This window comes from Pygoscelis adeliae, unplaced genomic scaffold, assembly GCF_000699105.1.
Source record: "Pygoscelis adeliae isolate BGI_AS28 unplaced genomic scaffold, ASM69910v1 Scaffold343, whole genome shotgun sequence".
Taxonomy (NCBI): domain Eukaryota; kingdom Metazoa; phylum Chordata; class Aves; order Sphenisciformes; family Spheniscidae; genus Pygoscelis; species Pygoscelis adeliae.
In genome coordinates, this window is record NW_008824402.1 from 688,550 (window position 1) to 704,585 (window position 16,036).

Below are 16,036 nucleotides of genomic sequence, written 5' to 3' on the forward strand. Positions count from 1 at the left end.
AGGTTTGGGAGCAGTGAGGGAGCCAGGCCCCATTTTCGCTGAGCCTGACTCGGAGCCAGGTGGCTGTAGGCAGGAGTGTCCCAGGTGTGCTGCAGCATGCGAAGGTGGAAGGAGTGATGAAGGTGGAGGGAGCCCAGTGTTCCCTTGGGCACCCTGGCCAGGTGCTGCCAAGTGACCTCAGGCAAAGCACGTACATTTCTCGGGGGAGGCGTTTGGATTTGGCTGCCTTAGGGTTCAGAGACCCCTTGTTAGACACTGTGGGCCAGACTGAAAGAGGGGCTGAGCATCCCCAGCTCCTGGTGTCATCTGAAAGTGGGGGTCCTGCCCAACCCATGAGGCTCCCAGTGGATGAAGCGGAGCCTCCCAAAATGGAGGTGGTCCAAACCTCAGGTGCACACATGGATACACTGCTTTTAACCCACTTCCTCTGCTCTTCCAGTCGATGGCGTGGGGCAGACACAAGCTCATTTCCAGGGGTCTGTGGGACCTGCGGAGGACCCTGAAGGACAAGGCCTGAGGTCCCTATGGGTGGCCACATCACTGCAGTCAGCCATTTCCATGTGTTTCTGCCACAGAGCAATGGCTTTTGCTTGCTAAGACATCTCTGCCTTGAGAAGACATGCTTGGCTTTGCTGCAGGCTCCTCCCGGCTTGCGATGCTGTAGGATGACGAGGAGGAGGGTCTCCCTGACCCATCTCCTGAGCTGGTGGGGATCTCTCCCAGGCAGTCCCTAGCAGGGGAAACACTTGCGCAGAGGGTTTATCTCCTCCCATGGCCAGCCCTGAGTATCTGGAGCTCAGTCAGAGCCCTTCCAGGCAAGTGGCAGCTGGCAGAGCGGTGCCGGTTGCCCAGGCAGATATGATGAGGGGTGAGGGTAGATGGGTTGTACTGGTGCTTTACATGGAGCAGCCTGCTGTCACCTTGCTGGCCACCCAGCGCTGGGGCTGGCCCTCAGTGTGTGGTGTGGGGCTGTTTGGCACGGCTACTCAGAGGAGGTTTATAAGTGAGATGTGTAGGGCGGCGTGGGTGGGGAGGGGAAGAAGGCTATACGGAGACTGCTGCCAGCCGGATCTCGACTCTCTGAAGCGATCAGCACCTCACTGTCATTGAGGCAGGGACAATGCTCAGAGAAGCCCCGCTCCTTCCCCCTGGTGCCCACCCTTTGCTGGCAGGGGACAAGCATCATGGAGGGGAAGCTGTAGCTGTCGAGGATGGGGTGCACTCCCAGGGAATCAGGTGTCTCGAATATGTGGTCGATGTCAGAGAAGCTCACCAGAGCCTGTGTGGAGTCATAGGAGCTTTTCTCCATGTCATCGACCCCGCAGGACTGGGGGTAGCTCCCCTTGTCCTGGCTCTTCTGCCTCAGCAGGCGGAGGTCATCTCTGAAGTGGGGGTTGAAGAGCAGGTAGAGCAAGGGGTTCAGGCAGGCGGGCAGGGGCAGGACCACAAGGAGGACGGATTTGATGACCTCTGGGGTGATGAGGAAGAGGTTGAGTGTGGAGGAGAAGGTGAGGAAGGCCACTGGGCAGTAGAGGAGGCAGTTGGTGAAGATCAGCCAGGCCACATGCTTGACCATGGCACAGTCCCAGACAGCGCTGAACTCCCCCTTCAGCAGGTTGCAGTAGAGTCGGATGTAGGTGCCCGTGATAGTCAGGAAGCAGAGCATGTTTGTCATCACCAAGGCCACAGTGAAGCCCAGGGTGGTGGGTTTCCCATCTGGGATGGGATACGGGAGGCAGAGAGGGGATGCTCCATATTCCCCAATGGAGAAGAGATGCAAAATGGCAGCCACAGAGGACAGCAACAGGCAGCAAAAGGCAGCAGCCTTGACCTTGCCTAAGGAGGGTGACTTTCCATAGGCCCGCACACAGGAGACTGAAATGCTGCACTGCACGGCAGCCAATGTCAGCAGAAAGATGGCAGCCTCGGAGGCAAACACTGACAGGAACCCCGTCACCCTGCAGCCTGCGCCGGTCTCCCATCTGGCGCCGTATTTGGCAAACTGGCCGTAGGTCAGGGCATCGACGAGAGCCAGCATACTGCAGTAAATGCCAGTCAGCATGTTGGCTCCAGCTATGGAGCCGACGATGAACTTAACTGGAGAGAGGTAGCTGGGAGAGGCAAAGACAGCCAGAATGACCAGCCCATTGCAGAGCACTGAGACCAGAACGATGACCCAGACTCCCAGGCGGATGATCCAGCTCTCAAACAAGTGATCGCAAGGCTTGAAGGGACCTGGAAGAAAACAAACCCCAAAGTTAAACCCAGAATATACCACTCTGCTCTAGTGGTGCTGTCTGGAGCAGCGGCCAGGTCCCAGCCCTCTCCTGTCCCCGCCAGCCCCTTGCCTATTGAATGCTGAGGGCTGGAAAGGAGCGTGCAACATTGCCTGCCCTCTTCTGCAGCGGAATGGCAGCAGTGCTGCCTCTTGGCTCTGTCCCAGCTCCCCTGTGCTCCTGTCCCCACACTGGGGTGCCTCTGGCATGCTGACCAGGGCCTCCTCTCAGATCTTGTCCAGGGCAGAAACGAGGTGCAGGGAGAGGTCATATGTGAAATGTGAGAAATGGCAAACTTATCAGAGCTCCTAAAATGTAAAAAGGTTGGGGCCTTGCATTGCCACCCCATGACCGTATGCGTGGCAAAGCCTTTTTGCTCTCATGTTCCACCTGCCCTATGCTGTTCAGGGGGGCAGAGTCTGAGCTCCATGTGGGCCTTTGTCCAAAGGAACTCATGACCATAATGCCCCACATTTCTGTGGGACTCCAGACCCATTAACACTCCTGGTGTCAGCCTGGCATTTGGGCCACTCTGCCATTAGCTGCTCCTTCTCACGTACCCCCTGGGATCTTGGAGTTAGTGGTGTGGAGATGTGTGAGAGATGGCAGGATGCTCTGACATTGCCAGCCTCTGCCCTTACACTCAAGGCCTTGGCTAAGTGGTGTCTTATTATTTCTGCATGAATGACCTCTGCATGGAGGGGATGGCCAAGGTGAGATGAAGTGTTAGAGCAGGAGGGAGAGACAGCAGGCGGGGAGGAAGAGCAGGGAAGGGACAGAGGGGCCTGGGCAAGGAGAACATGGGAGGATGTCAGGAGAAAGAATGGTGGAGGGTGGACATGGGGAGAAGGGGGAGTGAGAAGGGAAGGTCATGGAGGGGTAAAAAGGGGACTGGTGGTGGATGCTGTTTGCCAAAGGAAAAAGAAGAGAGCGGGGAGAGACAGTGCAATGAGAGACAGTTGCCTCTGGGAGGGGTTCAGATGTTACAGTGAGGGGCTCAGGGTGGGAGCTCAGCAAAAACAGAAACAGGACGGGCCAAGTTTTAGGCAGTAGAGAGCAAAAGAAATTAGAGGAAACTGAGAAAGCTTGTTCAGCTCAAAGGGGGTGGAGGTCTTTGGCTGACTTTCCTCAGAGAGCCACCACCTCTGTACCCAGGCAGCAGGGCATGCCCTCTGCTAAAATCTTGTTCCTTCTTGTCTGTTTTGCAGCAAACTCAGTGGGAAAAGTGGCGAAAACTCCATCCCTGCCAGTGTCCCACAGCTGCCTGGATGGAGCCAGGCCTCTCCAGCCTTCAGCTGTGCTTGTGTAGGACACCACTGAGCTGTGAACGGGGACAAAATCAGAAGGCAGCTTCCTTGTGTCCCAGCCAGCCTGTGGCTGCTGGGATGTTTTTGATGGAAGTAAGGAGAAAGTGGCTAGGTGCAGTCCAGCACCTCCCTTCTCTCCCTTTCTCAGGAAACAGAGTAAAATAGCCTTGCAGTTTGCAGTGCTGCAAGTATGATCGGGAGATCAAGGACAAGATCTTGTCATGCAATATTCTGGGCTGGCTGGGACAAAGCAAAGTCTAAGTCTTGCAAGGGAACAGGAACTTCTTGAGAGCCAAGAGTCTGACTGCGGGCAGGTTGGTGGATGGAGGAGCTGGAGATACCTGGGACTCCTGGTCAGGGTTACCATGACCTTGTCCTCTCCTCACAGGGGGGCAGCTACATCTGAGTGGGAGAAGGAAGCTCCTCACTTGTCCCCAGTTTGGCCAAAGCACAACCATTCAGGGTTCTGATCTGCACATCTGTGAGACACTGCAGGAAGGGTCGTGGGATCCTGGGGATTTAGAGAAGCTCAATGGATCCCAGCTGTGTTCAAAGGGTTTCCCTGGCTGCTCACCGGGGCTTGGCGTGCACTGAATAGTGGGGTGCAGCTTTGATTCCTCAAGGTCCAGCTGGAGGTCATCTGCATCTAGGTCGTCTGGGGAGAAAACAATGAGAAATGATGCTCAGAGAAGAACGAGCAGGGCCATCAGGGCTAGATGGGCCAGAAGCTTTTCCCACTGCGTGTCCTCAACCCAGACTTTTCCAGCCAGTTCCCAGCCCACAGGTTCAAAGTAGCTGCTGGTGTCCAGTTTGTCCCCTGCAGTCACTGCTGTAGAGGGAGAAGGTCTTTTAAACGTTGGTGGGTTGCAATGTGGCCAACCCCTCTGTTTTAGGTTACTCCCAACATTTGAAGTGTAAGAGCCCCAGATCCCAGAGTTGTGTGACTGCAGATCCCTCCTCCCAGCATGCTTTATTGAAAATAAAGAAATACTCTAGCCTATGTGGTTACAGAAAACAAAGCCTTCAAATGCATCTTCTAAATGGAAGCTTTCTGGGCAGGCCTGGTCCAGTGTTAGTTCATCAACAAGGACTTCGGAGCTTTGTTCAAAGAGAGCCATTAGCTTCTACTTGCAGCAGAAATTCTTCGTCAACAACCACCACCAAACGGCTCAGAAGCAAAAAGACAAGAGAACCCAACATTTATTGCTTTATTTTATGTCCTATGATTTCTTGGGACTGTGGTGCCTTGTTTTTAACCCTGGAGGTTCCCAGTCCTGGGTTTGCTTAAAGGCAGACTGATTGCCCATGCCTGCAGACTTTGGATCCCGTGGGGTTTATGCAACCAGACTGCACTGCCCTCAGAGCCCAGCCTGCTGGGCCAGCTTCTCCATCACTCTGGCAGCTGCACCCTGAGCCAGGCTTGGGCTCCCTGAGGGTCGGGCAGAGACTCCCTGGCTGAAGGAGAAGCTGCTGGAAGAGAAAGGGGCTGAGACCTCAACTGTGTTTTCGATGGCATGTAGGTGTAGGTCATCACCAAGGAGAATGGCATCCTCTTAATCTAATCCAAGACATGCTTTTCTGCTTTGTTCCTTGTTCATCTTAAACTACCGTTGATTCACAGCGCTGGGACACAGTGAGAACAGCTGCTGTCCCACTGCACCATCCCCACCCATGGCACAAGCACAGCCTTCTGCTCCCAGTGGAGACCTCCGGAGGGTTTTCTATGGGCGGGAGGAAGGGGAAAGGACGTGTTTTGTGCTTGCTGCAACCCGATAGCCAGGGAGCTGGATCTGTGGCTGTGGGATGAACTCTCCCTTGGATGATACGGATGGATGCTGGTGCCCAGGTGTGCAGCTGGCAGCTCAGACACTGGCCAGGAAGGCTAGTTTCCACAATGCTGAAGATATGGCTAACCTAAGTGGGATTTAGTTGCCTATTCTGCTTAGAAATGGTGCCTCTCATGAGGTCTGCTCCCTGCTTGTGTTTGAAAATGCAACTGTGATTATTTGATTAAAGAATGATGAGAAATAACATGCTATCTTTAGTGGCTCCTGACAAGCATTGTGGCTTTCTCGGCTTCAGTGAGCTTTGGAAAAAAATGCCATTTAAAAAATCTGTCTGTATAAGAGTTGAAATATTACTGCTGCTTTGGAGTCTGGCAAGAAAACACTCACAGTGGGATGGAAAAATATTTCCTCCTTGTATTTTATAGTCTTATAAATCTCCAGTGTCTTTTCCATCCACAGCGTGGAGGCTGTGATGTGCAGTCACGATACGCAAATCAATGCAGAGACTTGTACCTTCTCTGCCCCCCTGCCACCCAAACCATGGTAGTGTTAAAGTGTAATCTGCCCCCATCCCTTTTTTCTTCAAAGGGCCAGAATGCACAGAGGCTGCTTTTAAGCATAGGTTAAAGATTTGCATGAGGTAAAGGCAGCGATCTTTTGTTTTGCCTGGACTACTGAGCTAGGTGTGAATTGCAAAGCAATCCTTGGCCAGCACAGTGGGATTCAAAGCAGAAAATGTACCTCTCTCTGCTCGAAATCAGTACTTCTCCCAGCCTGGGAACTATAGAGAAAAGAAAATGGCTGTTGTGTTCTAGCAAGGCAGACTGCATTGTTTTTGAAGTAGTCCTTATTTATTTGAATTTTGCTAAAACATCTCCACTTTCTGAGGCCTTATGGAAAAAAACACTTTGCTAGAAGGGCCCTTTCCATGGCAAATGGTTTCCAGTTGGCTGTACAAACACAGAAGTGGGAGGGAGAGGAGGAGAATTGCTGGAGAAGGAGTAGAACAAAAAACATTGGGCTGGATGCTTCTTCCCCTTTTGTATTGTCTGCCTTACCCAGGGCAGTCCCCACGCGGGGTTTGCAGATAATTGCGCTCTACCTCAGAGGTAGGGCATGGGTGGCTGCAAGGGGCCTGGGCAGGTGCTTTCTGGGGGACTTGGGTAGCCTTCTTGAATGACAGAAGCAGGAAAAGTGTAGCTCTAAGGACCCTCCAGAGTTTGCTGGATGGTTGCAAAAATTAATTAGTCAGCTTTACAAGCTAATGGAGGTGCTGGACTGGGTAAAGCAGTGTCCTATTGTCGAGGATAACCATACAAGTGTGTTCTCGCTTTCTATAGCTTTGTTTCATTATTGCAAACATTGCTCGTAAGTAAATACATCCTTTTCTATCCTCAAACCAGTGGTCCCCAAGGGGGGTGCTGGGACTGTGTTGGAAGTGCCTCGTGGCAATGGTGGTACTTGCACTTTGCCTGTCCTCCCTCTGCAGCCAGTTTCAGGAGGGTGGCAGGAGCGAGCTGCCGGGGAGTGTTTTGTGATGTCTGTGTGACAAGCCCCTGAGCCATCTTTGGGCTGCTGCCCAGCCACACGGGACGGGCCTGGGGCAGGGGGTATCTGCTAAACGCCGCCAGTTATAATCCAAGGCATATCCCAAGCACCAAAAATTTCGGAAACGGGACCTTAAATGTCTGTTGTGACAAGGTGACAGTGATGAGACACGCACTAACCACACTCCTTTGGGCCTCGGGTGACCGCTACTCAGATGCGAATGGACACACTTTGGTGGTCTCCGGGGGGTTCCCAGGCATCTGGGGCCCTGGGAGGATGGGAAAGAGCTGAGCTGGCCCTGGGGTCCGTGGCACCATGTGCACTCTGTGGCTGAAGTCAGATGGTCCCTTGGGCGCGGGGCTCAGCTGAGGGATGGGTGCTGGATGCGGGAGCGGGACACGCTGCGGGAGGCAGCATTGGCTGGCTGCTGGAGCAGGGCTGTGCCACCAGGGACCCATTTCTCCCCCCTACATTGCTGCCTGGGACAAGTCGCCTTTCACCACCCGGCTGTGAGGTTCCGCAGACTTGTTTGTAAAGGGTTCCTCAGTCCCTTCCTAGAAGCACTACGCAAGCCTGAGAGGACATGGCTATCTGGAAGCGTGCCCATCCCTCTCACAAGTTCTGCCACAGCATCCAAGCGCCCTGATGAGCCTGGCTGTACACTGCAGGGACAGAGCCCCGAGTTATTTTCTCTTAATGAGACCACTTTATCTTTCGCATGGAAGGAATGTTTGGAAGCTTTTTTCCTCTTTAATGAGGAAGTGTTACAAAATTCATATAACACAGCTAAATACCCCTGGTGGCCATCAGAAAGGAAGCACTGGGAGTAGAAATAAAGCAACAATTAATTCAGTAAAATAGCAATATCACAAAACCCTCATCGTCAAGAGTAGACCATGCATCGCTGAATGGTAAGGAGAGCTGTCTGTGAAAGCTGCGCATAGTGAGGCAGGACATTCTTGTGCATTTCACGTTTGCACCTCTGTGGTTTGATATTTCAGACAAACCCAGTGCTTTAACATCTGAAAATGTGGGCCTTTATGAGCTGCTAATAGTGTCATCTGGCACGTCTTAGAATCACTCAGCATTCCCCTCTGGTCCTAATATCTCATGAACACACATATAATCCATGAGACTGAGACTGGCTTGGAGGCCTGGGAGCCTGTGGGAGGTATTGATCTGCTGACTGGGCCAGGAGAGAGTATCCTTTGAGACATCAAATGCTTTGGTGCCCAGCAAGAGCAGGTCTGTAAGCAGTACTATGGTCCCTGGTTGCAAACCAGGTCTTTTCACAGATGCTGTAATTTGCTGGGCAAACACCCCAACTATATGCACAAGGACTGTTAAAGTATGGGCTGCATTAATGATGGAAAAACTGACCCAGCTGAGAAGAAATTCCTGCAGCAATGACCGTAACTTATGGCTCCTCTGTACTGTCGGCCCAGTGTAACCACCAAGTCTACCGTGCTTCCAAGAGCCACATCATGCTGGTAGGAATCGCACTTGCTAGCCTCTGGTTGGACTTTCTACATTGCTAAAGCTTATTCTTAGTCTGTGAAGGACTGGGGCAGGGCAGATGGCAGGAGCAGAGATGCAGGGCTTGTGACTCTCTCGCTGGCTGTGTCATAAAGTGTCTGGGCAGCCTGCCTCCCACCACTGCTGAAACACAGAAAACCCAACTGCGCTGGGTCACTATCTGGCTCCAGATCTAGTCCTGCCTGCTTAGGATGCAGGAGGAGATTCTGCAGAGCCCCTGGTTATAGCTGGGTGCACGGTGCTCCTGGGAGCAGGTGAGTCAAGTGCTCCTCAGGGACTCAGCCCTCTCCCCATCTCCTACAGACACACAGCATGATGTGGTTTTGCCTACAGGGCGTTTCAGACCTCGGAAGTTCGTGTGGCCTCTCTGTTTACACAAATATATAAACAAATGCAGCATCCAAGCTGTGTCCTGAAATGCTATTTCCACTCTCCAGCAGTTACAGAGGAAGCAAAAGAGCTCATGCTTTTCTTCACATTATTCTGAGGTTCCCTTGCAAAAGGATCACACCAGCTTTCTGCCTGGAGCTGCTGTTGTGCTGTGAATCTCTGGGTGCAGGAGGTCTGCTGACCTTGTGCAACAGATTTTATGGAGGTCTATGCAGAAGTGCATTTTGGAGCACAGAATAAATTGCTTCTTGAACAGAAGGTGCTGCTCATCTTTAACTTCTGCCCTGCATAGGCTAGCCCCCATGCTGAGCTCATCATATTCCCCAAACGTGTCCTTTTGTTCATACCTAACCCTGACCTTTGCTGTAGCATCAGGTTATATGCACAGGAGTGTGGACATGGGTCTCTTTACCTCCAGCCAGCTGCACGTTCCAGTCCTTCGAGTTTCTTCACTCAGATTAATTCAGATTAATCCTAGGGCCCATTCTCTGTATGTTGTACCAACAAAGACCGATGTCCTGCCAGAGGCTCCGTATTGCCCAGAAGCCTAATGCCAAGCCCAAAAGCTGTCCCATATAACCTCAGCCACCTTGCTCAGGTGGCTTGGGTAGCCTCCCTCTGTAGTCAGCAAGGCCAAATTAGCATACATGTCCATCCTGTTGAGGGCTGCCAGATCTTTCTGTCAGATTGTGAAGGTTTGGATGCGCCAGATCAGCTCCTTCTCCAAGGCAGTGACACTAATTGAAGCCCATTCACAGCAACTGGCCACCAGAGCTGGAGAAGGATCAGTCTGCCTTCCCTGAGGCAGATGTAACTCCATGGCTGGCAGTGGGACCACTCCTGCAAATGCAGGATTGCATCACCATTCAGCCCAGTTTACTTACAGTGATTATCAGCATGACCTGGAAACAATTCCATGGTCCTCTTGTGGGGATCCTCCTCCTCAGGGCTCATGTCTTCTGCCTCCCATTGGTTGGACATCTTGAAGAAGCTGCTGCAGCTTCCATAGGCACAGCACTGGTAGGCGTAAGGTACCTCAAGGACTCTGCAAAGGGGGAAAGCAGAATTTTTAGGTGCGTCACCTCCATGACCTGACTCTCCATTGCTTTGCACTTTTTGCTTTATTTCCACATGTGACACAAGCCAGTCTATCAGTTGATGGTTACATTGGAGCAGGACTTTGCTCTAGTGAAGGACTCCATGTAGGACAGAGTGTGGACCCAAGTCACCCCACTTGGGTGTGGACCCAAGTCACCCCACCACCCCAGTCTCTGCACTGCCCCACTTTTGGTGCTTAAGACACTGTCTGTCAATAGGATGTTGTCAAACACCAGATTTGGAAACTGCACTAAAGTTCCTCGATAATTCCTAAAAAACTTTCTGCAGTTCTCCCCAGACTGAATTAGCCTCTCTTTACCATGCCCTTTGGCAATATGCCATGTGCATGTAGAGTCTTCATTTTTTACCCCAAGGCCATTTTTTGCTGGGCATCCTTTCTTTTGTTCAAGGTGAGAATCTTTCTGAGAGCTTGAGCAAGTGCAAGGTCGCCCTTGCTTGTTGCTGAAGGTCAGAGAAGCACCTCCAAACTCCAGTTCCATGACCGTGGCTCACCCCTGCCAGCTCCAGCAGGGAAATCTCAGGTCTCTCAAGTGTAGCAAGTTATTTTAATATGTCTGATTTCTTCTTGAAAGTAGAATTTTTTGTTGTTAATTATAGCACGTATTACAAGGTTAATTAAACAGCAGCTGAACATCATCTGGATGAAATACCAGGCTATCAATCCGCAGCTGCATTTTCTTCAAAGACAGCAAACTCCTGCTTCTTTGCTGGAAGTCAGGAAGACTGCTGATGAAGGCAAAGGAACCTCAGGTTTTCCAGACAATTAAGGTCTTCTGACAAGATCAGTAAATATGGTGAAACTCTATATTCTAAAAATATGCTTTTGTTTTAAGTTCCCAAACATTTCTGGCTGAGCCCTGGGAGGCTATGGAAACTCTGTATACAAGCTTGCTTCCTGTTATAAGCTCCAAATTAAATCCTATTATTGAAAAGTGGTAGGGAGGTACAGATCCTCCCAGGATGGCTAAGAACTGTTCTCAGATGATTCCTCCAGACATATGCCCCAAGAATAAGACTACTTAATGGCAGTACCCCAAAATTTAGGAAAAGTTAATGGGTCCATCGCCTGGCGTGATTCAATGAACCATTCCTGCAGACTCAGTCTCTCTGGTACAAATCCAAACCAGCTCCACAGATGTCAATGGAATTAGTTTAGAGGAGGAATGCCCTGGAAGTGCTGAACTTGACCCGCTTTGCACAAGGGACTGCCATCTTGGGTGTGGAAAGCCCTCCAGAAACTTCTGGTATCCCCTGCATTTGGAAACCAGTCATGCAGCAGATCCCAGCTATGATGAGTCAAAAAAGTCAGAAGAGAAAGCCCTGCAGGCACCACTGCTGAGGCAGACCAAAGTGAGAGCTCCACACTTTTCCTTGGACCTGAGCTATTAAGGCCAATGTTGGTGCAGTGGCCTGTGACCCCAGCAGTGGGTGTCTAAATTTGAGAAGCTCCAGCCTGGGGAACCTGTACTGGATAAGTGGGAGCATCAGCTCATGCATCCTTGGCTCCAAAGGAACTACCTGGGAGACCCAAGCAAAAGATGGCTTCACCTCAGGGGAATTTGCAAGGCACCCCTCAGCCTGAGGGCAGGTGCCACGCTGGAGACCCACCACTGAGGGAGGGTCAGGAGAGCCAGAGCCTGCAGTGCAGCACTGCACTCCGAGCCTTTTGCAGCCTCGTCTTGCTCAGTTTGACCCCTTCAGGCTCCTCATTAATCCATAGCAGACAAGACACGGCCACACAAACAGAGTTTACTGAAGGAAAGCTGGATGTCGTTAGCTAGGACTGGCTTCTGGGAATGTTTTCCACTGAGAGGAGCCCTGAGCTGGGCCTGCTCCATGCTTTCCACTTGTGTGTGTGTCTGGGGTGGGGGCAGCGGGCCCGGGAGCGCATCATTGCTCTCCCGTGGAAGACTTTAAAAGATGAGGCGCGTTAGCAGCAGATGAAGCTTCCTCAACCTATTGGCCTGAAAGGATGGAGGAAAGCATGAGATAAACAAGGCAAACAGGAGGCTGATTACTATAAGCAAATACAGGCTGTGCTGAGCGCCAGAAGTGAAAGAGCCAACACCACCAGTACCTCATTTTGGGGAAGCTCTCCTTGGTGAAGAGCTCGGAGAGAGCGGGGTTGCCTTGGAGCTTCAGATGGGTCAGTCCACCCAAACCATCCAGAGGCAGCGTGACCAGCTGGTTATCAGTCAAGTCCCTGATGAAGGGAAAGCAGAGAGGGAGACCGCAGTCAGGGTTTTGCTGCTAGTGGTATCTCAGCCGAGCAGAGGCTTGGAGAGCCATGCTGCCTGCCTTGATTGTTCCCTCAAATGTGATGCTGAAATGGGGCTAGGTGCTGCACGGGGACCAGGGTCCTCTGGAGATAAATGGATTGATACTGCTGTCCCTGGAGGAAATGAGGGGCAGGGATTAATGCCCACGCTTAAAGCTCTGGGTGGTATCTACCTCCCTGTGCACGTATCTGCCCCATGTATCACTTCCACCACCACTTCCCCCATAATAGGGCAGGTATGATTGCAGCTCCCAGCTCATAAAATACCCAAGAGTCTTGGTGAGGGGGCTGAGGACTGGGGACCCCTCCAGAGCCAGCAAAGATGGTCTATGATGACTCTTGCTGAAATGGTCTATCATGCTGATCTTTCATAAAGGTATTGAAGGCAGGTATGAAAGCGTCCGAAAGCGGAGGTACTGGCTTACGTATTCAGGGTGAAACCATCTTGAAGATGGCCTCTTCTGCACTCTCATCATCCCTCTAATATTGATAGGAAAGCTTGGGATTTGGTCTGCCCATGTCATGAGACATGCACCTCAGCACTGCACCCTTCTGATATCTAAATGCTGGGTGTCCCGTAGCTTGGGGAGTCAGTCTGAGGTCCTCAGATACCTGCTGTCCATGGCCCACTGTGAAAGAAATACCATTGAAACTTACAGCTTGGTGAGCGAGTGCAGGGTCACAAAGGCTTCAGGGTGAATAAACTGGATGTAATTCCAGCTCAGGTCTCTGCAAGGCAAGGACATGCCAGTAAGAGGGGTGCAGAGCAGGACAGTGAAGCTGCTGACACCGGCCTGGTCAAGGGGTTCGATGTGAGCCAATGTGGGATCTGTAGCCCCTTGGTCGGCAGCAAGTTCTGTCTCTTTGCAGCTCCCTGGAGACAAATACATTTGGGTCTATATATGGGTGGTCTCTAACAGAGGGCACAAGAGTTTGCCTTGCAGGAGCTCCTCTACTGAGACCAATGGGAAAGGTTCCTTTTTGGGTTCATTTCTGTAAATTTGGAGCTTTAATGCTAACATGCTAAACCTCAGAGCATTAGACAGGTTATGCCTTAGTGCCAGAGCATCCCTGATGTGGTCACACTACTGGGTGCCCAGGCAAGGGCAAACAGGGTCAGGAGCTGTGTGGAAGGCGAACCAAGAGTGTCTCCTGTCATGTACAGTTGGCTTGTTTTTGGGGAGGATTCCTTGAGGCTCCTCAATAAGCTCTGCTTCCATCCGAGCTAGAGGGCTCATCTTCCTCCGTCATCAGCAGAGAGGAACCTGTATATCAAGAAGCATTTCTTCTCCTAAGGCTGGCTACACGAGCAGTCTCCTACATGTATCTACCTCTCTCCAGCTCTGAAGGGAGCCAGGGGTGCCTGCCCAGATGTGTGTGTCTCCTGCAGAAGGCTAAAGTTGGGTGAGTTGAATCCTTCCCACAGGGACCCAGAACATACCCAAAGCCGAATGCTAGAGCTTACACGCTCAGCTGTATGTTTGTGTGACTACAGTGTGGCAGCAGCATGCTCGTATTTGCATACTTGTCTGTAGCGTTACATGTAAGACGTGAGTGTTCCTGTGCAGTTACAAACATGGTGTACACGACACTCATGGGATCTCTAGAATGCTGGCCTATTAAATGACACTCAAATTGCTGCACCATGGGAAAACACTTTTGTGCTATTCAGTTCACTTCCTAACAGAACAGTAAATAAAGACCATCAGCACTTGGATGGCTCTTGCCACATGTCACAGGGAGAATCATGCCCTGCAGAACCTTACTAGCTTCTCAAAGGTGCCGAGCACTTGAGTGGGCTGTCTACTGCAAGGTCATTATGCGTGTATGATATTGTGCATGCTTGTGTGCACGTAATACATCTAACATACGCTTTTGAGTTGTGGGGAGACAGTCCCAAATCAAATGGGATGGTCTGCACGGACGTTCCAGGACTAGCATGTGTAAGGAGCTAGTCCTTACACTAAGCACTAAGGTGCTAGAGCTCATGCACACCGTGGTAAATCCCTGCCACAAGTCCGTGTCTGCGTGGGCATTTAGGAGGCAGGTGTCCATAATGTGTGCTGTGCAACATACGAGTTGCAGCGTGTGGTTAGAGCATGTGGTGTGGCGTGTCCGCATGCCTGGCGGGTAATGAGTTTATTTACAGGGTGTGTCTGCATGCAGAAGGGAAGCCAGGCAGAAGGTTTGTGCCCAGTTCTTTTGTAAGGGGAAGTGGAAGAGGGACTGGACAGCAAAGCCTCCCATCAGAGGCAGAGGGAGTGGGGTTGGGAAACTCCACATCAGCCTGGCGGGGTGCTCACGGTTCCCCTTCCCCCAGCAAAAAGCCCAGTCATTCCCCCTGCCAGACAAGACTTACATGGAGCGCAGGGCCATCAGCTGCACAAAGGTGTCTGCTCTGATTTCATGGATCCTGTTGTGCTGGAGACCACTGAAAAAACAGAAACTGGTTTGAGAAAATAGCTGAAGGCAGTGCTCATACTTTGTAGGGATTTTTGTCCCATGGCAGCAGATGCAAACTGTCAGAGTGGAAGCTGTCATTCGAACTTGGGAGACCTACTCTCATTCCAAGGGGTAAACAGGATGAACAACAAACCAGCTCAAAGCCATTCTGTCCTATGGGCAGCTCCAGGGCTCAGACAGCCTCTCCTTTTGATGCCATCATGGCACATTAAGGTGCCATTGATGTGCAGTGGTTAAAGGTGCCCCATTATCTCCAAAGCCACACTGATTTCCCACTCTGCTCCACCGTGAGCCTGCAAATGCTTTGTCCAGAGCAAAAGAGGAGAGCTTGGGTCTGGTAAGTCAGCAAACAGCTCTGTGTGACCCTTCAGGAAGGGCTATACGGTGCTGCCCTTTGCCTTGGTGATGACGAAGGCAGTTTGAGGGCTGAAGGCATCTCAGCTTTTCATGAAGAAGTATCCTGATGTGTTGCTGAACCCACCATCGGAACTGCCCACGTGTATTTTCATAAAGTGCCTCAGCCCCTGCACACCTGCCTTCCAGCAGCCTCCTGCACTCCCTGGGATAGGGGAGGGAGCAGGGTAAGAGCTGACACAGTGTTTGCTGACTGACCTATACACTCCCCATGCCTCTTGAGAGACATCCAGAACTGATCCAAGCATCCACTTTGCAGGAAACATTCATAGTTTTTCAGTTTTCTTTTCCCTAGTGTGGAACAACGGTGAATATTTTTTAAAATTCCTGCAAAATGCCCATCATGAATTCCCAGACCTGCAGAAGTGGTCTCCTCGATGTGTGACCTTCTCCAAGGGGAGACAGCCACTGCCTAGTGCTCTACCTACAACTCCCCAGAGTGTTTGTTGGATAGCTAACCTGCCTTCAGACTCGGAAGTGATCCTGACTCATCTCACACAAGGCCCTGCACATGATGGCTGTAATCTCTCAGCTGGTATTTGGCCACACAGTCACCTTTCAGAGACAGGGGCTTGAGGGTCTCATATCTGCTCTACTGCTGGTTTCTCAATGTCCCATGTAGCCAAGAATACATTGCTCCTACTTCTAGTTAAGATTTCAAGTGAGGGCCATGGGAAGCTCTGTGCACAAATTTGGGGGTCTCACTGAGTGGGAGAGGTGGAGCTTGGGAAGAAGGGGTATTGGAGCAAGCTAGTGAAAAATAATTCAAGGATGTTTAGCTGCAAGGGACCACCTGTGTGTTGCAGGTAAAAACCTGCACATTGGCAGTTACAGCAGGGTGACTGGCACACCTAAGTTGTTTGCATGCCAGGCTGTACCACCATGCACCACCAGACTTGTTTCCAACGTATTTCCCAG

General features: G+C 51.4%; 1 protein-coding gene across 1 annotated transcript in view; it reads right to left on the bottom strand.

Moving 5' to 3' along the window:
• Positions 1 to 997: 997 nt before the first annotated feature.
• Positions 998 to 16,036, bottom strand: part of LGR6 (leucine-rich repeat containing G protein-coupled receptor 6) — a 149,620-nt gene continuing 134,581 nt past the window's right edge. The window contains exons 13-18 of the mRNA XM_009320379.1: positions 14,601 to 14,672; positions 12,899 to 12,970; positions 12,041 to 12,166; positions 9,729 to 9,889; positions 4,158 to 4,238; positions 998 to 2,235 (exon numbers count right to left, since the gene is read on the bottom strand). Of these exons, the coding sequence (XP_009318654.1) occupies positions 998 to 2,235; positions 4,158 to 4,238; positions 9,729 to 9,889; positions 12,041 to 12,166; positions 12,899 to 12,970; positions 14,601 to 14,672 (1,750 nt within the window). The remainder of the gene's footprint in view (positions 2,236 to 4,157; positions 4,239 to 9,728; positions 9,890 to 12,040; positions 12,167 to 12,898; positions 12,971 to 14,600; positions 14,673 to 16,036) is intronic.